The sequence below is a fragment of the Otolemur garnettii genome, unplaced genomic scaffold (genome assembly GCF_000181295.1).
Source record: "Otolemur garnettii isolate 467f Iridium unplaced genomic scaffold, OtoGar3 scaffold00042, whole genome shotgun sequence".
NCBI classification, from domain to species: domain Eukaryota; kingdom Metazoa; phylum Chordata; class Mammalia; order Primates; family Galagidae; genus Otolemur; species Otolemur garnettii.
Window position 1 is genome coordinate 10807933 of NW_003852437.1, and position 27056 is coordinate 10834988.

General features: G+C 41.9%; 1 protein-coding gene and 1 pseudogene across 3 annotated transcripts in view; one reads left to right on the forward strand and one right to left on the reverse strand.

The window, feature by feature from the left end:
- Positions 1-26534, forward strand: part of IL20RA (interleukin 20 receptor subunit alpha) — a 41572-nt gene extending 15038 nt beyond the window's left edge. The window contains exons 2-7 of one of the 3 annotated variants that reach the window (XM_023513538.1): positions 8091-8226; positions 13344-13525; positions 14985-15160; positions 16235-16379; positions 21659-21798; positions 24176-26534. In XM_023513538.1, the coding sequence (XP_023369306.1) occupies positions 8091-8226; positions 13344-13525; positions 14985-15160; positions 16235-16379; positions 21659-21798; positions 24176-24964 (1568 nt within the window). In that variant the 3' untranslated portion in view covers positions 24965-26534. Of the gene's footprint in view, positions 1-8090; positions 8227-13343; positions 13526-14984; positions 15161-16234; positions 16380-21658; positions 21799-24175 lie in introns of those variants that run through there. The other 2 variants (XM_012805444.2, XM_012805445.2) reach the window with 2 other exon arrangements.
- On the reverse strand, positions 17924-19507 carry LOC100941973 (annotated as a pseudogene).
- Positions 26535-27056: the final 522 nt, after the last annotated feature.

Below are 27056 nucleotides of genomic sequence, written 5' to 3' on the forward strand. Positions count from 1 at the left end.
TCAAGCTACAAAGATTTGGTAGTTAGAACTGTTTCCCCCATCCCCAGTTCAGATGGTGGTGTGAATCTGGGTTCTGCCCTGACATCCGGTCGCCTTGATTTCGGCCCGTCTCACAGGTGCTGGTCAGTTCAGCTCAAAAGCATTTATTTGCCAGGCACTGGGGATACCAATACCTTGTAAGGCCTGGTGCCCAAGGTCAGGCAGCCCAAAGCCTCATGATCCCATCACCACTTCAGCTTTAGTAGGATAAAGTGGGCTAGAGCATCTGGGGACCTTCTCTGAGGAAGTGTAGACAGGGCTTCCACAGTGCTAAGGCTTCCCTGGTTAGTCATGAGCTTCAGAAACTTGAATGGCTAGAAGCAGTCGACTAAGCTGTTCAGCATCTTGCAGTCTGCTGGTTTTCCACACTGGTTGATGAATGCACTGTCTGTAATGAGAAAATCAAAATGCCTCAGCTACAAAAAAGGAGAAGCTTCGTTAACCACAGAGGCTGATTGCCCTAACCCTTTGTGAGTTCACCCTGAGAACCTCGTCACTTTCACTGGTATTCATCAGGCATGAATCTATGCCTACGCTCTCCCTCGTATAACGAAATGCAAATAACTTTACTATCAGGCATATAATTAAAAGTGCAATGTACTTAAGTGACGACCTTAGTATTAGCTTTGAAGCCATTAGGAAAATGTCACATTTTGTTATACTTAGAGACCTGCATTCAAGGTAACTGTTAGAACCAATGTAGCTGCCACATTTTATCCAACTCCACTAATGGAGCTATCATAAATCTGCCCATTTTAAATCTTATTTGTCCATTATCTCCCTGCTGGAAGGACCTAAGAGTGGGCATGGCTTTTCCCTCTTAGTGCTGTTATGTAGATAAAGCTGGGCTAGACTTTCCCAAAGGCCAAGTATCTTAGTTCACTCCAGCTGCTAGTACAGAGTGCCATAGACTGGGTGCCTTGTAAACAACAGAAATTTATTTCTCACTGTTCTGGAAGCTGGAAAGCCCAAGATCAAGGCACATTTGGTATCTGGTGATGGCCCACTTCTCGGTTCACAGTCATCTTCTCACTTCGTCCTCACATGTGGAAGGGGCCTCTATTATAAGGGCACTAATCTCATTCAGGCCTCTGTTCTTATGACCTAATCACCTCCCAAATACCATTACTTCCGGCTTTAGGATTTAACATACAAATTGGGGTGGGGGGGAGACACAAATGTTCACTTTATAGCACCAAGGTCTATCAAAAGGGAAACCAACACCCAGAGGGGACACAAAGTAAATAATGAAGCTTACAGAATATAGATCCCTAATTATTATGTTGAGACCCCTCATGGCTTTGTTAAGCCAGAGGCCATCTCTAATACCTGCAACTCATAGGGGCACCTGAGAAGCATCTGTCATTGTTCAAAGGCCAGACTCCACTCAGGAAAGCCCAAAGAGAGCCGGGTTTCATTTCCTCTAGGAAGACCAGTCTCCTATCGGTGTGTATGACGGAAAACTTACTGGAAACCATTCAGCCCCTACATGACATCACAGCATAATTATGTCACCTATGCTAAAATAGCACAAGCCAATGGTCATTCAACGATGTGCACATGGAAGAACAGAGGGCCTTTTAGTTCCAAGAGACACTGGAGGCAGAGGGGATCAAAATCATAAAGGCATAAAGAAGACAGTGAGGTATTGAAGTTGACTTCATGTGGCTGGTGGGCATGATGCATTTGGCAGAGCTTCCAAAGGGGAGGCCAGACCAGAGCCAGAAGAGTCCGTGTGCCACGCCAGAGTTTTGAGGGTCCAGCACTCCCCAAATACAAAGCTACTTGCACAAAGCCAATGGCTCTTTAATTTGGAACGTGAAATCTGTGGACTGGGAGAGAATCAGACCTGTGCTTAGAGACCCTCAATCTATGTGAACAGACAGGCCTTTGTTTGTCCCATTAATTGGCACGTGATTCCCGATACCACTGTGGGCATGAAGTATTTTCACTTTGGTGCTGATCAGATAATCTTATCTGCACTAGCAAGTTAAAAGAATGATTTATTTCAACTGGAATATTTATTCCAGAGTGTCTTTCTTTGATTTCCAAACTTAAAATAAGCGCAGTGCCTAAAAACCTTTGTAAAGACTGTTAAAAACACAAGAGAATACCTGAATTAATTATCAAATTTTTTTTTTTAGTGTGCTATTTCTTTCCCTTAAAAAAGAAAAAAAAAAGGTGCTTATCAGTAAGCTGTGGCACCTGGGGGGAAAAAAGGCGAAAACAAAACCAAAAGTGTTAATTCTATTTTTTTTATCACTCCTTTGCATTATCAAAACAGAGGGAAGGGTGAGCACTCGTATGCCTCACTAGATCCTCACCTGCTGAGTCGGCGCTCACAGCACAGCCCCTGCCCTCCTGATGGGATGTGTGCAGCTCCGCTTCATCTGGAGGTCCTGCTTCCCCTTTGAAGCTAAAGCTCCAAGATGCCCACCCTCTCCTCTGCCAGAGCCTGCATCTCCCTGCAAGCTGGGCTCTCACACTGGGGCTCTGCAGTTATGGTCTCACTGGTCTGTCCTTCGACTCCTGCCCCCATCCAATCCTTTCTCCCCTCAACTGGAAATATGAATAGGTTCATATTTTCCCTGCTAAAAGGCTTCCATACCACCCCACTGAATTTCAGATCTAATTCAGTGGGGACTCCTTCCCCACTGAATGTGGACTCCTTCCCAGGGCTTACAGAGACGGGGTTGGGGGAGGCGGGGGTCTGGCTGCTTCATCTCCTTCCATCTCATCTTGGCCACTTTCTCTTCTTCACTTTTCCAGCCTTTGGACCTTTGACAGTTCCAAGGACATTGTCCTTCTGGATGGGCTTTTTCCCATCTTGGGTTCTCTACCAGCCCACAGCCGACCACCCAGCCCCTCTCTCGGGAGGTTCTGTAACCCCCCACTCCAGCCCTATTTCCTTTCTTTGCCTGATCACCTATGTGTAAGCACACATGTATTTATACTTTTACGTATTAATGTTGTCCTTCTTCCCACCGGCCTGGGAGCTTTCTAAGGGCAGGAACATATCTGTAGCCACAGCCAGATAACCACAGAGTAGGCAGCTGTATTGGTTCCTAGGGCTGCTGGCACAAAGTACCACAAACTGGGTAGCTTAGAGCAACACAACTTCTTCTCCCACAGTTTGGAGAGCTGGAAGTCAGAGTCAAGATGTTGGCAGTGCCACTCTCCCTCTGAAGACTCCCTTCCGAGCTCCCTGGAGGTTCTGGTAGACCCAGGCTTATGGAAGCATTGCTCTAATCCTTGCCGCTGCCTTGGGAGAACACCAGTCACCTTGGATTAGGCGCCTACCCTACTCCAGTATGACCTCATCTTAACTAAGTACACCTGCAACAATCCTATTTCCAAATGAGGCCATATTCTGAGGCCCTAGGGGCTCATGACGAGTATATCTTTTTCTGCAGGTGGGGAGGGACATAATTCAACCCAATACACTGCCCAATAAACATTTGTTGAATGAATAAATAAGGTGACACTTGAACTGATGTTTCTCATCAATACAGGTGGGATTGACTGTGTGTGTGTGTTTCTTATGAGAGATAAAGAACTAAAACCCAAGGCCGAGACAAATGTACCTCTCTCCATGTCCACATGTTTTAATATGGTTTCGAATGAATAGAAACCAGCCCCTAAAAAGAAAACAGAGCAGAGGCAAACACAGTCTCCTTTGTAGTCATCACATCGCAGGGAAATGGGTTAAGGAGTTGAGTTTCCATTTAGCTTTGCTAGGACATGAGAGGAAATAAAGGGAAATATTCCGGCAGGAAAAGGAAAGGGTTTGTGGTGGGATTAAAAAGAAATTACTGACCAGATCAGTATGTAATTTTTTAATACTTAAATCACTTTATATATTACTCTCTTAGAATAATACATGTTTACCCATCATCAGTCTTGTCTTTGTTTAAATTCAACTGAGTATACAAGGGTGGCAAGTGAATGAGCAGTTAAGACTTACAAGCTCTGTGAATTTACACTACCTACTTAACTTCCCTGTGCCTTGGCTTTTGAATCTGTACAATGGAGATGATAGCAATAACACCTACCATAGGGCTGTTGTGAAAATTGAATGAGCTGCATGGTAGGGATTCAGTGAGTATTAACACCTATTTTTATCATATGCTAGCCAGTTTGCCTCACATCACCTAAATACTATAACATATAAAGGCTTTCACGATATTTATTGGTTTTTAAGTCTCTTGCAAGTTGAGTTTTATGTACATACTGTATCTACTGTGGAAACAGAACCTCTTTGCCTGTCCTGAATGGATCCCACTTTCAATGTTATTTTTAGCTGGACCTAAAGAACCCTCGTGTCTACCGAAACCAGAGCCTGTCTGAGGGGAGCGCGCAGTCTGTGTGAGACAATCCTTTTAACTCTCCTTTGCAGAAAGGTCAAACCTCACTGTAATAAGAGCTGTCTATTTCTATTGATCAAAACCAAATCATTAATAAACAAAAATTGTAACTGATACAGATAAATAAAACCACTGATCCAGACCAACTGCTAAATATCCATGTCTGGAAATAAAAATTTCCATGAGCAGAAAGACAAGACATACTGTGCCTGATATCAAGAGGGATGACTGACATGGCTTAATTTGCACTGATAAAAAAAATATTTTAGAAACCAACAGACCATGTTATAACAAAGAATTATTTTGTGTCCTGGGGAGATTTAGAGATGGGTTGATGTCAAGATGTGACCTACTTTTCTCATGATAGTGCTGCCTCTGGATAATTCTTTGATTTATTGACAAGGGGATGATCCAAAACTGATATCTTTTCTGCCTGTGCAATCAGAAAGATAATGTCAACCCAAATGAAGAAGCTGCAGGACTTCAAGCCGCAATGTTCTTTTCCCAGACAGAGTGTACAAGACAGCAAACATCATTTTCAAATAGATTTCTGTTAAAGGTGTTTACTACTCTGAACCTTGTCAATGCGTTTAGAATGCGCTTAACCAAACTTTTTTTTTCTTAATCCAAAAAGTTGTTGCCATGATCCTCACTTTCTATTAAAAGGATGCTAAGTTCCTGGTCTTCTCACTGAGTTTTTATAAAGTTAAAATTGAACTGCTTAACAGAACATTTCTCAAGTTGATTAAAACAAAAGTTGTTTATAATATTATTGGGAATGGGGTACAATTTTTTATTCCTCCAGTTTAATTTGGGTTTTTTTTTGGTTTGGAGGGGGGTGTTGGGATTTTTTTTTTAGTGATTGGTCCCTCCGGGTTTCTTCAATTTTTAGATTGTTTTTGTTGTGTTAGTTTTCTACTGCTATGTAACAAATTACCTCAAATTTAGAAGCTTTAAATATTGAAGCTTCTAAAATAAACAACAAAAACTATTTCACATACTTCTGAAGGTCAGGAGTCCAGTAATGGCTTAGACAAATGGTTCCAGCTCAGGGCCTTTCACAAGAGTGTAGTCAGAGGATTGGCTGGGGCTGCCTTCATCTGCTTGACTGGGGTCAGAGGAGCCAACTTTTTTTTTTGAGACAGAGTCTCATTATGTTGCCCTCAGTAGAGTGCCATGGCATCACAGCTCACAGCAATCTCAAACTCTTGGGTGAAAGTGATTCTCTTGCCTCAGCCTCCCAAGTAGTTGGGATTACAGGCACCCACCACAATGCTGGGCTATTTTTTGTTGCAGTTGTCATTGTTGTTAGATGGCCCAGGCCAGGTTCAAACCCACCAGCCTAGTGTACGTGGCTGGCACCGTCACCACTGTGCTATGGGTGCCAAGCCAAAGGAGCCACTTCTAAGATCACCAAGTGCCTCTTGGCAGGAGGCTTCACTCAGTTCTTCACCAACTGTTGGAAGCTTCCATTCCTTGCCACATGGGCCTCTCCTTAGAGGGTGCTTATAAAAGAGCAGCTGATTTTGCCCAAAGCAAATGATCCAAGAGAGAGAAAACAAGACAGAAGCCACAGTGCCTTGTATAACCTAATCTCAGAAGTGTTAATACCACGGCTTTTGTCATAGCCTTTGGTCTCACACACCAACCCTGGTACAATGTGGGAGAAAATTATACAGGCTGCAAATGCAAAGAGGACGGGATTATCAGAGACCATGTTGGGGGCCAGCTGTCACAACTATGTGATAGAATAGCGTACCCATAATGTAAGCTTCTAGAGGAGGTGTATACGTGGCTCACAGCATTCATCATAAAATACATTTTCTTTTCAAAAGAAGAGTGGTGTGAGAAAATTGTTTAACATCTTAATGTTGTTGTTGTCACATTATTCATTCTCTTTATTTAATCTATAATTGCCGAAGTTTGGTAACATTTTGATAATTGTCTTAGCTTTTGTGAAGGACTATTTAAACAATTCCAAAGCATTATGTTCTAGAATAGAGTTCATTTCAGAAGAGCAAAATTGCTTTGTTTCCTTGTGACAGAACTCTCCGTTCAAAAAAAAAAAAAACTAAAATAAAATGAGCAACCCATTTCTTTCTTTCTTTCTTTTTCTGAGACAGAGTCTCAGTGTGTCACAGCTCATAGCAACCTCAAACTCTTGGGTTTAAGCGATTCTCTTGCCTTAGCCTCCCAAGTAGCTGGGACTATAGGCACCTGCCACAACGCCCAGCTATTTTTTGTTACAGTTGTCATTGTTGTTTAACTGGGCATTGTGGCAGGTACCTGTAGTCCTCGCTTTTTGGAAGGCTGAGGCATGAGGATCTTATGTCCAAGAGTTTGAGATGCTGTTTTACTGAAGGCTACAAAATGAGACTCTGTCTCAAAAAAATAAATAAATAAAAGAGCTTATTTTGCTTAGACTTGGGGTCATGTTACAAAGTTTAATTCTCAAGTAAATAATTTTTTTTCTTTTCATTTAGCTTGTGAAAATATAATACATTGGAGAGAGTTAATCTTAGGCAAGGATTATTTCAAGCACAATTCCTTTCTCTGACATTAGTCTCAGCTAATTTACACAAGAATTATGAGACTTAGGCTAAGATTGAAACAGTCTTCAGTGACTAAGCTAAATTTTATTTCCTAAGTTAGATTTGCAATATTAAAATTCCATATTTTCCAAGTTCATTGACTATAATAGGCATATTTGTGAGAAAATAAGTTCTCCATGAAATCCAATTATTAATCACTCAGTATTTTGTGATCATTCCAATATTTTCAATTAATATTTTGATTTTCATATGTTATCACTGAATTTTTCTTCATTCATTTTAATTTGAAGATAATCTATTTTTCTTTTATAAGAAAGTTTCCTCCACTTTCCTTTTATAATTTTTTTGGTAGCTTTTCAATTCTTTTTAATGTAAACGTATTGCTGTTTTGTTAAATACATTGCCTTTTTTTCACTGATTTCTTTTCTCATTATTACTTTATTACAGACTTTGGTAAAGCCAACCCCAAACCAACCTCTTAAACTCTGGCCTGTCAGGGGCATCTATTCTAAATTTTATTTCTATACCTAATAAATAAATCATTTCAGTTCTCTGCTGGTAATTCAAAAACTACCCCAAAACTTAGTGGATTAAAACATTTTATTATTTCTTATGATTTTGGAAAGTAACTGGTGCTCTGCTGGATAATTCTTCTGCTGGTCATGCTCAGGGTCTCTCATGTAACTACAATCTATGGCAGATGGGACTGAAATGATCACAATGACTTCACTGTGGCCTCTTAGTTAGAAAGTTGGGTTCAGCTTAGACACTGGGACAACTGAGCTATCCTTCTTCATTTGACCTCTTGACATGTTCTCCAGCTATAACCCCAGCATGGTTATAGCTATTGTTATAGCTCCTATTATAGCTGTTGTTTTATGTGACCACTTAGGGATCTCAAAAGGGCAAAAGTGGAAGCTCCCAGGCCACCTTAAAACTTAGTCCCAGAATCATTTCTGTCACATTCTCTTGTCTGAAAAAAGTCACAGGGTCAGCTCAGGTTCAGTTTGGGAGGCCCACAGGCCTGTGTACTGGGAAGCATGGTTCCTGGGGGCCCCTCTCTGCAGACTAGCTACTGCAGGGTCATGTTTTCCCTCTCCACTAAGACTTCCATTCCTCTCTACTCCTCTTTCAGTTCCCTGTGTCTCTGGTGGTTTGCCTAAACCTACAAATATCACCTTCTTATCCATAAACATGAAGAATGTCCTACAGTGGAATCCACCAGAGGGTCTACAAGGAGTTGAAGTTACTTACACTGTGCAGTACTTCATGTAAGTTGGTGCTTTTCCTTTTGGCTAATTTACAAACACAAGACTCAGACTCCTGTTAATTGTGCAAACAGAAACCATCTATGTTCTTAAATATGTGTTTGAAAAAGAGAAACGTTTTTGATATTTCATTAAATTTTCTTGATAGGTTTTGTTAGATTAAATTATAAGACAGTTTCTTGGTGGTGAGAGAAGTCTTGGGTGCTCAGGCAAGGGGAAGTTATGTACCTGGAGAAATGAAGTTGGCCAAAACACTATTATGTGGCTGAGCAAACAAGGCAATCCATCTTCTCTGAAACGTCTAAGCGTTTTAGAATTAAAGACATTCTTAGACTTAGTGAAACAGCACAGAATCCTGGGCAATCAGCTGTTGCTAGTAAAGGTCACAGCTACCTTCAAAACTCATTACAAGCAAGAAAGAATGTAAAACAGTTAGACAACACCCATCGTCAGAGAAACAAAGGAAGCGCCGTAACCCCAAACCACAGACTCTGAAGTATAGAAGCCCAATCTAGTAGAATCTGAAGGAAAACAGCTGCAGAAGCTGGCAGCAAAACTATGCTTTCCCAACACCAGTGACAGGAAATAATGTCACAAGAGTAAGTGTCACGGTACAAAGAGGCCCATCTAACAATCCTAAAGTGTAGATATTGAGGGAATTGCCACGATCAGAATTGAGGAAATGTCCCCATGGGGCCCTAGTTGGATGCCACAGAATGTCAGAAAAGGGGGAGCTGAAACAGAAATGAGGGACAAGGGACATTTCCATTGAGTGCCCTGTCACAGCCCCCAGGGAAGCAGGCAGGAGACAGGTGCAGAAGGAAGGGAGGGAGCCCAGGGGTCATGGCCTGAGGAGCGTGCCCTGAGTACACCAGCATCCTGCAACCCAAAACCGGAGGGTGCACGAGCTGCCCAGCCAAGGAATAATAGATTCAGGGAAAGGGTAACAGAAATTCCGAGTGGTGGGGAGAAAGCTCATTACTTCAGGCCTGCCTCTACTCCCATTTGCCTGTTCAGCAGCCGGCCAGCCCCATTCAGAGAGTAGCAATCGCAAAGAACCTGGTTTAGCTCCGATCCTTAGTTACTGGAAGGGGGAAAGAGGAAAAAAGAACATAAGTCAAAAGTTTCTCAAAAGTTTCCCATGGAAATAAGAGATTTCAGACAAGTCATTGTCCACAGTTCTATGATAGCCCATAAACAATCTCTAAAGATAAAACTCACAGAAGAGAAAACAGTGAAAGAAGAGATTCCAAGACATCAGGGAGAATTTTTCTTTGTTAAGCAAGTGGGTAGAGCTTAGGAAAAAGCTGGGAAATAAAAATATTCTATTAAAATGAAAACCTGTTATAGCTCAAGGATAATAGTGGTTGAACAGATAAGAAAGACTTTTTGGAATTACATGTTATAAATACATGGTATGTCTAGAAAAAAAATCTAATAAAAACAAACACATATCCCAAAGAAGTAACTAAAGTTTAAGAAAATCAAACGATTTGTGGCCATTATAGCAAAAGGAGAACTCAAGTTGGGAAAAGGGGAATTTCTGCCTGGCAAAATACATCTTCTAAGAAAAAAACAAGTGAGACCTTAGACTCTTATTAGGTTCACTAGACAGATATTTACACACAGGTGGGAACTCAGAATATCATTTCCCAGAGACCTTCAGGGGTGGGGGAACCACTAGCTAAAGATGATATTCAGCTAACATAGATCCAAAAATGAATTCAAAAGAACTTAGTAAGGACACAAGCATAGAAAAAAAAATGGTGGCATGCCCTGAATTCATCTAAATGTAGAACTAAGATTAAATAGTGATGGGAAAGATTCTGGTAAATATTCAAATTTAAACAGTAATATAACAAATCAGAAGTTGGGAAGAACTATCAGCGTACTGATCTTCACAGCAGGAACCCATAAAATGTGATCCAAAATGAAAATATTTTATTATTTTAATAATTAAAATAATATTGCTATTATTGCTATTTTTCATAAACCATTTTCTTAATTTAAAAGCTTTTTTAGGAACAAGTATCTTTTGTGGTAATGAAACATTTGAACTTCACCAATTCCTTTAATTTCACTTCTTTTTTTTTCTATTAAAGTTCAGATCAAATTATATTTGCTACTTTTATTAAAACCATACGTATGATACAATCTACTTTTTGTCTTTTCTACTATCTGGTCATTCTTCTGTTTATGTGTAGGAGTGACACATTGCTCAGAATCACACACACATACAACCAAATGTCTCAGGGTAGTGGGTTTTAGGGCGATTTATTTCTTTTTTGATTATACTTTTCTGAATTGTTTGAATTAAAAAATATTTACCATATTTACAAAGAAGAATAAAGTCATGTTAGTCTTTGAAAAAAAAAATTCTGTCCACTAAAGCCAATGGGAGATGTCAGCAGCTACTCACCGCACCCTCATTTATCTAGAACCACATTCTCCCTTCCAAAAGTTTCTCAGGAGCTGGTGTTGACAGGAAATGAGGCATCACTCTGCAAAGAGAAATGGCTTGGGAGCGTGCCCTTGCCTCCTTTTCCATTCGGTGGAGCAAAGAGCTTGTTCTGTCCTTTGCATTTGTATGTGATTCAAAAAGGGTTTTGCAAAAATAGACAGTCATCGTCGCTGCTCTGTGAGAGTAGATAATTTAAATTGTGCACATTTCGAAACTGTGTATTTAAAAAGAAGCTTGAGGTGACAGAGTTCTTACACGCCCATGCATATGAAAGGGAATAGGAATAAAGGGTGGCGCATTTCACTGTCATGGGGCTGCAGGCTCAGCTCTGGGGTCAGACAGTTCCCAGTTCACAGCCAGGCGGAGCAGGTTACTATTAAACTTTTACACTTTTTGAGTGCAGTGTGTTTCCAAGATGAAAATTTAACAAAAGTTTAAATTATATCCACCAAAAGAATTGAATGCAGGCAATAGGAAGTAGCACTAAAATCATAAGCTTTGACATGAGGGAGAAGTGTTTCATCTCCCAGAGATTCCTTGTATTAGTCATGTGAACTTGAGTGGATCCCTTAACCCCTCAGTTTCCTCATCTGTAAAATGGGGTACAATAATGCCAACTACCTCCTAGGGTTGTTACAATAATAAGGAGGACCCCACATGACTTTTTGTTATATACAAACATCATTACTGAAACATTTATTGACTAATTCTGGTCATCATTTATTTTGTTCAGAATTTGGTCAACAGTATTTTCTCTTTCATCACTATCTGTCATGGAAAGCTGCCCTGCCCTTGGCAGAGTGAGGAAGTTTGAGGAGGGAGGATCACATAGGCAATGGCAATATTTTTCAAGCCACAAGTTAAGACCTGTTGACAGGTTATGAAATCAATTTTGAGGTACATAGCTAACGTGATTTCAATGGAAAGGAATGGGATGGTGTAAAGTGGAACGGAAAAAAACATGTAGTAAGGTTTAAATATTATGTTGTAAAACTTTTGTTGTAGTATGTTACACACACACACACACATATGTGTTTGTGTACTGAGTCACAATGTAAAGTGTACTTTTTCCCCATAGACTATGGTTAAAAAAATTCTGGAAATCCATAAGCAATGGTGGTCATTTGGATGGAGAAGTTGGTCCATAAGCTCTGACTGTATCCCTAATGTTTTTAGCGGGTATGCACTGACAGTCAGAAATCCGTGGCTATATTGTGAAGGAGCTGGCATCCTGAAGCTTTGCCAATACTTGACACAGTTGATGTATCCTCCTCCTCAGCCGGAGTCACACACTCTCCCCTTAACTTCTGTGATATGTGTTTTCTCCCTTTTCTCTTTAGCTGCTATTTCCAGATCTATTTTGTATCCAACCCTTAAATCATAATGCTCCTGAATTCTTACCCTAAATGTGGCTTGGTCTCCATGGAGAATCCATTCATGCCTGTGCCTTCAGTGGACATTTTGTGCCATTTCCCCGAGCCCCTGGGCCCGCTGGGCATCTGCATTTGAGTAGCTCCTGCTTCATCAGAACTCAGCACATTATCTTCCTTCCCCACCCCAACCCCCAAATCCACTCTTCCTCAGTGTTCCTTGTCTTGGAAAATGTCACCACTGTTCCACCCATCTGCCCCAGACAGGAAACGACGTCTTCCTTACCTCCTTCCTGTCCCTAATCTCCTGCATGCACTCAATCACCAGGTCCGATCACCTAATGGATCTGTCCTCATTCTTTCTACTCTCACCATCCTTGTCCAAGCCACCTGCATCTTCCCCAGTGTCCTCTCAACTGCTCCCCACGCTGCCACTCTAACCCTGTCACCTTCTCCCCACTCCCTCCAGACATGCCTCTGGGCTTGCCCCTCAGCACCCTGCCTTAATCCCTTCAGCAGCCTCCCACGCAGCTCTGTCTGTTTCACCGGCTCATCCCCTGTCACCCAAAGTCTACATCTGAGTCCCTCCCACCCGACAAGGGCTAAAAATATTTCTTTCTTTCTATTTGCTCTGAATGCTGTGTTTTTAATAAAGAAAAAGAAAATAGGTGTTATCGACCTAATCAATATCATTTTTTTATCATTCAATATCATCAGCTCAGTGAGGAACTAATCGGTACCATTATTATCATCAGCATCCTCACTGTAACTATTGGAAATGCGGGTTTTATATGCACGCCAACCCCTTGAATGTTCCTCAGAACTCTTGATGCCTAGCAGATGTTTTAATTCTATGAAAGTGACAACATAATTTCTCTTCTAAGAAAAAGAAATGACTAATTGTTCATAAAACAACCCATCAAGCGGACTTCGTACATACAGGGTGGACGAAAAACTTCCGTAGATAATTCCTAGCAGAATAGATCAGACAATATGTAAAAATGTTACTGTAGCCAAAGAATAAAGATAAAATACATGCTTTCAGAATGCACCATCCCCATTATAACTTACAGAAAAGAAAGGTGATTACAGAAACTCTGACTCATGTTCCTGACAGCTAATGAAAAAAAAAAATGCCAGCAGCAAAATGGATTCTTTTTTATCTCAATGACAGGCACTTTTGTTTTTCTAAAGGGAAGGTCTTCAGTTCCATTCAGTTTTATATAATGACTGGGGTTTATTTTAATAGTAAAGGGTACCTCATTATTAATTCAGAGTTTCTTTCTTAGCAGATATGGGCAAAAGAGATGGCTGAATAAATCCGAATGCAGAAATATCAATAGGACCTACTGTGATCTTTCTGTTGAAACTTCTGACTATGAGCACCAATATTATGCCAAAGTTAAAGCCATTTGGGAAACAAATTGCTCCAAATGGGCTGAAACTGGTCGATTCTATCCTTTTGTAGAAAGTAAGTAATGCGATTGCCACAATGGTTAAACATGTATTACTGTCAAACTAACCTGACCTCCTGGTTTATTGGTGTGGCTCATAAACAGGGTGTCCCAGAGAAAGATGCTCGGCTTGGGTCTGTTCTGTACCAGCAGGTTGAGTGACCAGGCTAAGATGCGTCACCTTACTGCTTCCCAGAGTGTCATCTTTAGAGCGAAATGTTTGGGTAGATGATCTCTAAGATCTCTCCGGATCCAAAATTGACGCTAGAAGCTAATAACAGCAAATTTTGGTTTTGTTTTACTATTTATTGGAGGCTCTGTAATTTCAGGAACAACTAAAAGATTTCTTTAATGTTGTGGGTTTAAAAATCATTGACATGTGCCCGTAAGATTGTTTCAAGATGGTTCTGATCATCCAACTAAGTCCTTTCTTGATAAACTTGGTAGTGCGATGATATAATTTCCAGTTGTAATCAGAATTAAGATGATTCTTCCTGGGGTTTGCTTTTATAATTTTGACATCTTTTGTTCTGTAACTACCTGGGCCAGGAAGGACCCACTCAGGGCTACCACAATGAACTCTACAAGTGCTTCCTAGGCTCTGGAGCTCTTCCAGGTCAGGGGTTAGAGAACTATAGCCCTTGGACCAAATTTAACCTCCCTACCCTATCTCTGTTTTTCTACAGGGAAAGAGCTAAGAATAGCATTTATTTTTTTAATAGTTGGGTTTTTTTTTTTCTTTTTTAGAGACAGAGTCTCACTTTCTTGCCCTCGGTAGAGTGCCACAACATCACATAGCTCACAGCAGCCTAACTCCTGGGCTTAGGCGATACTCTTGCCTCAGCCTCCGGAGTAGCTGGAACTACAGGTGCCTGCCACAATGCCTGGCCTTTTTTTTTTAATCAGAAGAAGTGAAAAGTACAGGAAATTGCAATTTTGATGTCTACTGATAAATAAATTTTATTGGAAAACAAGCCACACTCGTGCATTTCCATAGGTATCCATGACTGCTGTGCTACAACCAGAGTAGAGTAGTCACAAGAGAGATCACTTGGCCTGCAAAGCCAAAAATATGTACTGCCTGAATATCCATCATAAAAGATTGCTGACCTCAGTTTTAGATCATTCTAATCACACCTCTGATTTTTCCACTTATCAAATCATGTTTATGTTTTTATATCACCAACTTTTCAAGTCACCAACAGTTCTGATGGTATTTACCGTCATCCAGTCCTGTTTATCCATGTGACTAAGTAAATACAACACCCGGGCTGACTGTTTTAGCATTGTTGTTGGGACATGTGAAATGATTATTTCAAGATCTGGCGTAACTCAGGCCCACTATAGGACATTCTGAGGCATCTCCTGTAAGAGGGTAGGTTTTAGGGCTTTGAACTGAGTAGGATTACACTATGGCTTCATCTGAGGTGATTTCTACATCTGAACGTGACAATACCCTCTCCCCTCCCCTTTAAGCGCAAATCGGCCCTCCAGAGGTTGCTCTGACCACTGATGAGAAGTCCATGTCCATTTTCCTGACACCTCCAGAGAAGTGGAAAAGAAATCCAGAAGACAGTTCTGTTTCTATGCAACAAATATACTCCAATCTGAAGTATAACGTGTCCATTCGCAATACTAGATCAAATAGAATGGTAAGCCTGAAACGGAATGGAATAGCCAGTCTATGTACTTTTGTAGCCAATGCTAGAACAAACAGCCCTGATGCTTTGAGTCTCTGCATGTGAATCAGGGAAGACATGATATTCAAAAGAGATGCCATGAAAATTTACAGACCTGACTTTAGATTTTCTTTATAGAAACTCTCTGTTAACAGAGTGTGATGTCGTTACTGGAATGGAGAGCCATTGCACACTTTGAAAAGTTTAGGGATAGAGTACAGACAGGGTCTGCAAGGAAACCAGGAGGCGAGTCCAGGGATGAAGGACAGGCTTTATTTTAAAGGAGTAGGATGGAGTCTCAACAGAAGTCAGCCCCCCTCACACCGTTTCAAGGGACTTTTATTAGTGTAGTGGGAATGTGGGAGGGGTCATAGGAAGTGAGGGGAGTCCTCTTCCCTACAGAGTGAATGATGCTGTGTCCAAGACTGATTTTAGAATCACTGCCTTCCACAGGACCCGGTAGGAGGTCTTGATGCTTCCCAGGAACAGGGGCTTTAAATCACTTCATCAGGCTGCTGTGACCATGCCATTTGGTCTCTGACCTGCTTTCTATCACTAGCTGTCCTCCCAGGACAGCTGAACTCTTGTGGGGGTGTGAGGATTTCCAGGAGTATGCGAAGGGGGTTGCTGTGACCATGCCATTTGGTGTCTGGCCAACTTTCTTTCACTACCTGTCTCCCAAATAGCTATACATTTGTCAGAATCCTGAAGATTTCCTCCCCACACACTTGACTCTGACGGAGAATTTTCACTCGTATAACATCCATCACTCTCCAAGAATTAAAAAACAATGTTACCAAGAACACAGGACCAGGTTGAATAAAAACCCTATCAGGTGTTTTTGCTGAGAATTGTCGAGCTCTTGACCATGTTCTGCTGAGCTAAAGGAAAAGGGAATATTGAAACTGTTGCTGAAAAAAAAAAAGTTTATAATGACAGTGAAGGATTAAAAGGTATCTCAGTCTTTCGTTTTGGTCTAGAGTTATTTGTCTGGGGTGGTCCCAGAAATCTGTGGCTCTAACCACTGTTCACAACTCCCTGTCCCAGTGGTCCCAATGTGTGACCAACCACACGCTGGTGCTCACCTGGCTGGAGCCGGACACCCAGTACTGCGTCCACGTGGAGGCCTTCGTCCCAGGGCTCCCCCGCCCCACCCGGCCTTCGGAGAAGCAGTGTGTCAGGACCTTGAAAGGTAAGCTTTTCTAGAAAACTCAGCCAGTCTGAAGAAGGAAATCTACTGAAACTAGAAGGGAGGAGAGCAGTTTAGACAAGGTTTTCACAAATACACGTCTAATAGAAACAAGTTGAGGCAAAGACAAAAAAGACCAGAAATGAGTGAGCAGGCTGGGACTCTGCCACTGAGCCGGGAGGCTGTTGGGGAGTGTTCTCACCCCCTTGGAGATCTGCCAGTACGGGTCCTAGAGTCCACGGCCAACAATCCTCCCACGGCCACACAGCCACCTGCCTTGTGAAATAACAAGAACTTTGACTCACATCTTTTTTCTTCTTTGGAATTGCAATCACTCTGTTCAATAGAAGTTCTGTGTGGTCTTCAAGACCATCAGACAGTTGTATCGTTAGAAGCAAAGTATTATAAAAAACACTGTAAAATGGAGCTATTTTTGCTGCTCCTTGGGAATATTCATTACAGGCTTTTTCCAGTTGCATTCAGACCCCCCTACTGACCTGGCACGGCAGCCTGGGATCAGCGGATCTGGGGTTACACCCTTGCCCTCACAGTTGCTTCTCTCTCCGTCATTTGTCTCCTCATCCTCTTCTGCGCTGAGGTGCTGGGAAGTGGTGGTTAAAGATACTGCTGTTAGGGATGTTGAGTTGTGAGCTTCGCACTTGTTTAAAGGAGGAAGCCACATTGTCCTCAATGTCAACTGTGTCAGACATACTCGATAGAGATTAATGAAGTGTCATGAGAGTAATAGGGTTCCTGAAAAACTTCTACAGTTGCACCAGCTATTGTTGACGGCCCTCCCTCCAGACACAGCTGTTTTCAGTCTTTAATGGACAGTAGTTAACCGGGAGGGACTCCGCTGCTTTCTCTCAGGCCCAGGCATCAAAAGCATCCAAAAGCCACATGGATTAGAATGTTCCATCACACTCTTGCTGCTTTTATTAGTGTAAGGAACCGGCTAAGACTTGTGTGTTAAAGCTGGTCCTTTTTCTACTTCTGTATTTGTCAGGATTCTTCTTTTTGGATTAAACAGAACCTATATGTATCTACGGATAGGTATATAAGTTGCCTATTAGTTCTATGTGTTGTTTGAGAGAGATACAGAGAGAATTCGGGGGTTTTTTGTTTGTTTGTTTGTTTGTTTGTTTTTGGTCAAATGTTTTATTGAGGGTAAACATCTGGAGTGTTGTAAAACATGCTTTATCTGTAGATTCAAAAAGGAGCAAGCCACATTGTCCTCACTGTCAAATGTGTCAGGCTTGACATACTTGATAGAGATTAATGAAGTGTCATGAGAGTAATAGGGTTCCTGAAAACTTCTACAATTTGGAGTAGAGTCTTCATCACACGAAAAGCAAGGTGGTTCACATTTAGTGAATTTGCATTTCACTGGAGATACACGATATTTTAATTTTAAAACAAAAATAATTTGTTTGTAGAAGATTCTCATTTCCCCAACTTCATTTTTCCCTTCAGTTTTCAGAAATTCTAATTTTAAAAAATTATATGCCTTTTGGGAGTTCTACATTTTCATAAGTAATAACTAAAATTTATTTCTTCTTTGGTTGTTGAGGTGTATTAAATTGGAAGAAGACAATATCTCCATCTTCAACACTGTAATTTCTGCCTGTCGTCTGTGCTTTCCAACACCCTTGACTGCATTTTCAGAACCTTCCTCTTGGGCCAGACACAGTGGCTCAAGCCTGTAATCCTAGCATTCTGGGAGGCCGAGGCAGGTGGATTGCCTGAGCTCATGGGTTCAAGACCAGCCTGAGCAAAAGTGAGACCCTATCTCTAAAAATAGGTGGGCATTGCAGCAGGTGCCTATAGTCCCAACTACTTGGGAGGCTGAAGCAAGAGAATCACTTACGCCCAAGAGTCTGAGGTTTCTATGAGGTGTGACATCGCAGCATTCTACCAAGGGCAACGAAGTGAGACTCTGTCTCAAAAAAAAAAAAAAAGATGGTGGTGCCTGTGGCTCAAAGGAGTAGGGCACCGGCCCCATATTCTGGAGGTAGCAGGTTCAAACACAGCCCTGGCCAAAAATACTGCAAAAAGAAAAAAGAAAGAAACTTCCTCTTTTAAATCTTCATACTTTATTACTTCAGCCACAATGAATCCCTTTTCAAAGTCTGTGTGAATCTTTCCTGCAGCCTGAGGAGCCTTCGTCCCTTTCCCCATGGTCCATGCACATACTTCATCTGGGCCTGCAGTGAAAAAATATTCTATTTGGAGTGCTGTAAAGCCAGCCTTAATGACCCTTGGCAAAGCACTCTGTGTCGTGTTCGCTACTGTCTCTCCTCAGCACTCAATTCTTGCAACTTGAATTCCAAGGCCTCCCTAAAAGGAATGACTAAGGCACCTGGGTCAGACTTGTCCACCCACTCCTTAATTTTTATCAACGATTTGTTTTTCTTTCTAATGTAGTCTTTTTGCAGAAAGATTAACCAAAAGTAGGCCATTGGTTTTGAAGTCAAAAACAAGTGTTTATTCAATACTTCAATCTCTTTTGTCATTCCAGTCACGATAGAAGCAAATAGGTTTCTTCTGATCCATAACCCAGGATTTGACTTTGCACATTATATCATACTCAGCTTTTAGTTGTTTTTCTCCTCCTCTCATAGTCTCCTTTTCTAGTTTATCTGTAATGGGCCAAATCATTTCCTCGTTTTTAAGCGGAAGCTCTTCAAGTATTATTTCTATATCTCAAATAGGATCTACACTTCCTTCAACACGTGTGATCTCATCATCTTTGAAAGGCCTTGTCAGGTGAAAGATCACATCACAGGCACTAACATGAGATAAAAAAGCGTTTCCCAGGCCCTGCCCACTGCGAGCTCCTTTCACAAGACCAGCAATATCCACTACATTTAGAAAGGCAGGAATTTTACTTGCTGGTTTGTGGCACTGGCAAGGAAAGTCAAGCCTGTCCTGTGGCACAGGTCCCCTGCTCTCATTAGGATCAATAGTGCAGAATGGGAAGTTTTCTGCTGAAGCCTGACTATTGGTTAGTACAAGGAAGAAGGTAGATTTCCCAACATTTACCAATCCAACAATACCAATTTTCAGCGAAGTTCCAAATATCCAATGATTGGGGGTGGTTTAATCCTACCACTTCCCTTTTCGGGGGGCATTGTGCTCGGTTTGGGCCACGACACAGGGTCCCAGCAATGGCAGCAAGAAACGGGTCCTACCGGCAGCCAGAGGCAGGGAGGAAGAGAATTTGTTTATTGTAAGGAGTCACCTCACAGGATTGTGGAGGCTGGCAAGTCCAAAATGTATAGGGTGGGCAGGTTGCCAACCTAGGGAAGAGCCAATGTTGCATTCTGTGTCCAAACGCGGTCTACTGGTAAAATGCCCTTTTCCTCAGGGTCATCAGTCTTTTTTTCTTTACTAAAGTTGGCAATTGATAGGATGAAGCCCACACACATTATAGATGGCAATCTACTTTACTGTGTTGGGGGCCAGCCCCAACTAAGCTATGGGTTCCCTCCTAGTGGCTTGGCAGAAATGAGAGGACAAAGGAAAATTAAAGAGACAAGAAGCAAGAGAAAGTTTAAGAGACAGCTGGGCCAGGAGACCGCCTGCCTTCTTCACAAGGATCAACACAGCATGCAGGGTCCTCTCCCAGGCTAGCTCCATTTTCATTTCCTACATCATTGTTTTAATCATAAATCTCACGAGGGAAAGGCAAGCAATGGCACTTGCATTTTTCTAACTATACTATTTCTTTAACTAACTACATTAATTGGATGGATTTACTTTTTACTGTTATTGCTCTAAGGTATTTATGATCTTTAACACAAGCAAAACATGGAACCATGAAAGCAATCCAAGAGCAGGATGTCAGAGAAGACCCCAAGGAGGCCACATTCAGAGCACAGGAGTGACAATACTCAGGAAGCTTTTTGCTCAGACAGACAGACACTTCTGGTCATTCCAAGGTGACAGAAGAAAAGAGATATTTTATATCCTCACCTGGTCTGGAGCAAATCTTGCCGTCTTTAGCAAAGTTTAAACATTCTGCATAACTAACTCCACAAAAGCACTCATTCTCCCAGAGTGAGTAGCCCTGCCGGCAGGCCAGCCTCACCTGTTTAGAGACCTGCGGGCTGGGGGAGGGGTGAAGTTTCAACAAGACTCTTCCTGAGTTTTAAAGGCACCAGGCCTCTGGCAGCGCATTGTACACTGAGTTTAGGGTTTCTCAACTCCACTTCTCTCCTGTTTCTGTTTTCCCTTGCCCATCCTCTGTAATCATTTTCTTAATTCAATTTCTAACTTATAAATAATACTTGAATATTGGTTTTAAGCTTATTAAATCATTATTGCTAGCAATGCAAGCACACCGAGATATGACTCTTGCCTTAAGTACTCCCACATGTGTCCACATTACTCAAAATCTATTGATTTGAATGTTAATCTCATTTTAAAACATATCTTCACAGAAACATCTAGAATAATGATTGGCCAAATATCTGGGCACCGTGGCCTAGCCAAGTTGACACATAAAGTTATACATCACAACTTCCAAGTACATCATACATAGTAGCTTAACAAACATAAGTTAGTCACAAGGAGCTCTGGTCATCAGCTATATAGTCTAATCCATGGTGAGCCAGAGCTACATTTTCAAAACTATCCCCAGGTCTTTCCATTGCTCTGTGGACTTTTGCCCATCATGAGCCTACATCATAAGCAAGACTGAGAATGGTGGTAACAGCCATTCTTAGCACACCGATCCAGCCACCTCCCTACCCACATACCCCAAGCTCCAGCCCTACCCAGAAAGTCTGTCAAACCAGTGCAAGAATGGTTTGGTAATTCATGTAAAATGTGACACCACACATTTGTGTCCCCCATTGAATAGATGGGGAAGACTGAGTCAAATGAGTGGTGTGGAAAAGTGGGGTGCTTCAAGGGGATCTTCACAAGAGGGTTTTGGTGTTTGGTTAGAAGTGCTGTGAGTGCCCTGAGTATCAGGCACCCAATGGCCAGAGCAGCATGACGTTCAGAACAGGTGTAAACTGGTTACATCTGCTGACTTGGAGTGCTGATGCATCCTTACTGTAAAGGTTTGATGTGCATCCAGAGGATTCCTTAAGACCATTTATTGGCAGAGAAAAGTAAGAATTCTGAGACCCCTCCCATAACATTTAGCTTAAGCTTGTCAACATAGAAGTGAGAAAACTGAGTTCTTAAATGTGAGTGATCTGCCCAAAGCCAGTTTTCTCCACACCACACCAAATCACAACTATCCAACCCCTAATCTGTTTTTTTTCTTCCAGATCCATCTTCAGAGTTCAAGGTTAAAATCATCTTCTGGTATGTTTTGCCCATATCCATTATGGTGTTTCTTTTTTCTGTGATGGGCTATTCCATCTACCGATATATTCACGTTGGCAAAGAGAGACACCCAGCAAATTTGGTGAGTGCTTGGTAGCAGGAGCCTTTATGTTATATCATATCATATCATATATCATATCATTTATATTATAACACACCTGGGGGAGGATGGAAGAGAAAGCTCTAGGATGGATATAGTTCCAATTGATTTAAATGGTGAATTATAAAACACTTTCTGGACTGGCTCACTAACATAACCAAAGATAAAGACTCCAAAGCTTTGAAAGATTTTATTTAATGATCCTTCTAGAAATTCATGTGTAGTTGGGAACTAGAATTTCTAATAATACATGAAGGCTAAGATGAGAGCAGGCACTGGGGATTCTAAGGGTACACAAAGCTCCCAACCCCCTTCATGGGGTATCAGTTCTCATGCCAGGGCTTGGTAATAAGAGGTGAGCAGGAGTTAGGACACTTGGTGCAGTCAGAAGAAACATTAGGGGCAGAGGTGGGTGGAACTGCATGGCCCTGCTTCACCCTGAGGCCCCTGGTGAGGGAGCAGGTGGTGGAGGGTCCAGAGTGGAAGAGCTAGGAGCCATCCTAAGAGGCCAGGGGGTTATTCTGCTGGCAAAGAGAAATTTACAAAGGGCTTTAAGTTGGGCACATCGGCTCAGTGCCTATGGCTCAAGGGGCTAAGGTGCCAGCCACATACACCTAAGGTGGCAGGTTTGAAGCCAGCCAGGGCTCACCAAAATAACAATGATGGCTACAACCAAAAAATAGCTGGGCGTTGTGGCAGGCACCTGTGGTCCCAGCTACTTGGGAGGCTGAGGCAGGAGACTCGCTTGAGTCCAGGAGTTGGAGGTTGTTGTGAGCTATGATGCCACAGCACTCTACCCAGGGGGATAGCTTGAGGCTCTGTCTCAAAAAAAAAAAAAAAAAAGTTGGGCGCATCACAGTCAATATTAAGTTTTAGGTCTAACTCGACATAAACTCCAGGACAACTTTGGGGGAAGTAAGTCGAGAAACAAGAATAGCAGCTAGAGGACTGTGGCAGTTATCCAGGGAGAGAAGGTGAGGAGCACAGCCAGGACCTAATCATTCATGGCAAGGAGCAAGAACATAGAAGAAATAAACCTGATATTATGGAATCATCTGCTGAACAGTTCCCAAGGGCTGAGCATATTTATTTAAACAATAAAAGCTGTTTCCTCGGGAACTGTTAATATGTCCGTGTGCACACAATAACATACACCAGCTCCTGTCCATCCATTTGTAAATTTTTCTGCTGGTATTTCTGCCTGATTCTGCCTCTGTTTCAGAGTTGGCTTCTTAGTGGCATCAAGAGACCTTTCCTGGGAGGGAAATTCACAGTAGAATTGACTCGCTGTGATTTTTTTTGAAACCAGAAATTTTATAAAAGAGAGAGGCTGAGGGTCTTATTTTGTAATGTTAAGTGAAATTACATGGTAGAGTGACAATGAAGATTGTAACATAACCCATAACTGACCCTCTCGTAGATGACAGGCACCTTCCACATTCCCAGCAATATTTCAGTCTCCATGGGGCTTCCCTGACTTGATATCAGCCATTAACCAGCAGATGAATTTCCTTTTTTGGCCTTATTATAGCACGATTGGAATGATGTAGGGGGTAAAACAATCCCTACTCGTGTGTTTCTCTCCCTTTCTATGCCATTTTCAAGCCCATCCACATTTCACGTCCACAGTATATCCCAAAAGGGGCTGAGAGCCCAGGCAAGCACAGCTCATTGATAAGGGTCCTGTAAACAACAAAAGAATTCCATTACCTCACTCTCCTCTTTGCTGCTCTTCCTGTGACCAGGACTCTGACTTCACAGAATTAAAAAGTCTCAAGGAATTAAGCCACTTGCCCAGAGGAGGGGGCAGGCACACCCACCCTCCGTCTGAGAAACACCCACCCAGGGAGCTACTTTTCACTGCCGTGGGCCTCGTGTAGGTCTTGGCTGCCTGGCCTCCTAGTGAGAGAGGTTTTTCTATATATTCCAGGCACAACTTTCATGTTTATGAGTTGGTAAGGGTAGACAGATCTTTTTTTTTTTTTTTGAGACAGAGCCTCAAGCTGTCCCACTGGGTAGAGTGCCATGGCATTACAGCTCACAGCAACCTCCAACTCCTGGGCTCAAGCGAGTCTCCTGCCTCCGCCTCCCAAGTAGCTGGGACCACAGGCGCCCGCCACAACGCCCGGCTATTTTTTGGTTGCAGCCGTCATTGTTGTTTTGGCGGGTCCGGGCTGGGGATTCGAACCTGTCACCTTAGGTGTAGATGGCTGGCGCCTTAGCCGGTTGAGCTATAGGCACCGAGCCAGGGTAGACAGATCTTTGTAACTATCTGGAGATGCTACATTCTACCTAACAGTTGTTTTGAATGTTTCTCTGAAGTGAAAAGGTAAAAAACTGTTCTCTTTTCTCTTTGCAGATTTTGATTTATGGAAATGAATTTGACAAAAGATTCTTTGTGCCTGCTGAAAAAATCGTGATTAACTTTATCAGCCTCAGTATTTTGGATGATTCTAAAAATTCTCAAAAGGATACAGGTTTGCTGGAGAAAAGCATCAGTGATGTATCGGACCTTAATAACCCCGAGCCCAGCCGGAACCCTGAGCCCCCTCAGGGGGAAGAGGAGGTGAAGCATTTAGGGTACGCCTCACATTTGGTGGAAATTCTCTGCGACTCTGAGGAAAACACCAAAGGCGCTTCCCGCTCCCAGCAGGAGGCATCCAGCAGAACCACATCCACGGAGAAAAGGGACCTAGGGTATGAATATGATGTAAGATCCGCTGACAGTTGTGCGGGGCCTGAAGACCCAGCGCTCAGCCTGCAGCAGGTTTCAGGCCGGGGAAGCTTATATGAGCATCGGGCAGCTCTGGCACAATTGGACCCACCAATGTCACTGTACTCACGCGCCCCGCAGCTCCGAGACTTGCACTCCCAGGCACAGGAGCACACAGACTCAGAAGAGGGGCCTGAGGAAGAGCCATCAGCGACACTGGTTGATTGGGACCCTCGGACTGGCCGGCTGTGTCTATCTTCCCTGTCTAGCTACGACCAGGACTCAGAGCACGCTGAGAATGACCGGCTGGCAGAGGAGGGCCTGTTAGCCAGGCTCTACGAGGCGCAGGCTCCAGACAAGCCGCCAGAAGAACATGAAACCTATCTCCTGCAATTTATGGAGGAATGGGGCTTATATGTACAAATGGAGAACTAATGCCAAACCCTCCCTTGGCCAGCCCCCCTCATGAGACAAGGCATGGGAGTGCCAACAGATGAGGGACCCAACAAGATCGTACCTACCTGGGATAAAAGAAGTTTGTTCACACTTCTCAGTGTTTGTGAGAATTACTCATTTTTTCACTTTATGCTCATAGCTCTTGTCTGGTCCTGCCGCCTACCAGTGGTTGGTTCATGTACACAGCCTCTTACAATGGCAGGGCTGGGAAGCACCCGGAGTGCTGTGGTTGGCCTGTTTCATTACACAGAGGAAGCAATTAATAGATGTTTGCCCAATTGGGTGCAGAATTTATTCAAGTGGGTTTATTATTTTCCAACAAGCACACTTGTACCATTATTTTCTGGTTATGTACCATGTGTATATAGCATTGTAAAAATATTTCATAATTTTATACATGCTACTATTTCAGAATTTGGTTATTGTGAGAATGAAGAAATGCTTAAAACATCCATACCTATCACCACTAGGTTGGTGGTAAGTTGGTCACCTACAAAGCCCTCAACCCCCTATTCAATCCTAGTAATCCACGTGTCAAGTGAATAAATCAGGCACAGGCCTTCGGAATATCTCACACTTTTGCCTCATTTAAGAGGTCAAATTGAATACGAGTAGTGCTGGAGTATAAACATAAATCATTATTTGGTAGTCAGAAAAATGCCCTCTCAATAATTTAGCAGGGACTTCCTCAAATTTAGTCTAAAAGAAAATGCCATCATTTTATAATGGAATATTACATTTACCAGTGAAAATCTATTTTGAAAGAGATATTCTGTAAAGTAGAAAGTTGTTCAACAGTTGAAGTACTGTGTTACCATTATACTGTTAAATATTCTATTAGAGTGGGGGGTATCTCAAAGACTTTTGAATATGTATGACTATCTCTGTCTATATAGTATTAAGATCAATAAATAAGCACAAGACATATGAAAGAAATATGTTAGATGAATATGTGAGGAAAAGTTTATTAAAATTTGATATACTTTATTTACTGTGGTAACTAAAGCACACCATGAACGAAAACCTTTCTGGTTACGTTCTAGTAACTGCTCCCATCTCCTTTACCACTTACTAAGAGAATTAAATTCGGTAGTCACACTGGATTAAAATAGGATAGAATCTTTTAAGGTGAGTCATATAAAATCATTGACAGTTGGCTGTTTATAATCTGCAGAAACAGAAACTTCATATGGTTTTGCCATAATATCTATCCATTTCAGTCTCACAGACTCATAATCTATTGGTGCTCTTTCAGGAAAACAGACATCCACATTTCCTTATTTATATTTTTGGCACAGGCAGACAACTCTGGTAGGAGAGAGAGTTTCTGGGGTCATGATCTTTTGCGGTTGTCTACAAAATCTGAACTGTTTTGGATCTGCCAGTTTAATTTGGAAAATAATTACATTAATCAGAGTGTTCTGTTCTTCTCAATCTTTATCGAAATGATTCTGCCCATTTTGAATACCAAATTTATAAAACTATCTGTAAAAGAAGTTCAGGAGTAGGAACAAATGAGTTGTTATTAAGAGCAAAAGGAAAATAAAATGATGGATGAAACTTTGGCCTGTTAATTTTAGCCACAAAATTTTCATGTCCTCACCAAGCAAATAGAAATATCAACTTCCTTGGGGTTGTTTTGAGGGTTAAAAGAGTTAAACCAGTGCTTTTCAACCGGTGTGCCAGGGCACACTGGTGTACTGTGAGAGGATCTTAGGTGTGCCTTGAAAATTTTTGAAGATCATTAATTAAATTATTTTTGAAAAAAGTTCAAAGCACAGTAAGCATATTCCTTTTCTTACTCTTTTTTCTGATCAATGTAATTTAAGTGTGCCACAGAAGTATAACTATAGGTTCAAGTGTGCTGTGAGTTAAAAAAAAAAAAAAAAGAAAGAAAGAAAGGTTGAAAAACAATGAACTAGACTGTGGAAAACACTTAGAACAGTGCTGGGTGCCTACTGTATACTCCCTGTTTGGTACCATCATTAACTGCCAGACAACCTGCTTAGCCCCAGAACGGGAAGCCAGCTAGACATGTGACTATTGTGGGCTTTTTTTACATATGACTATT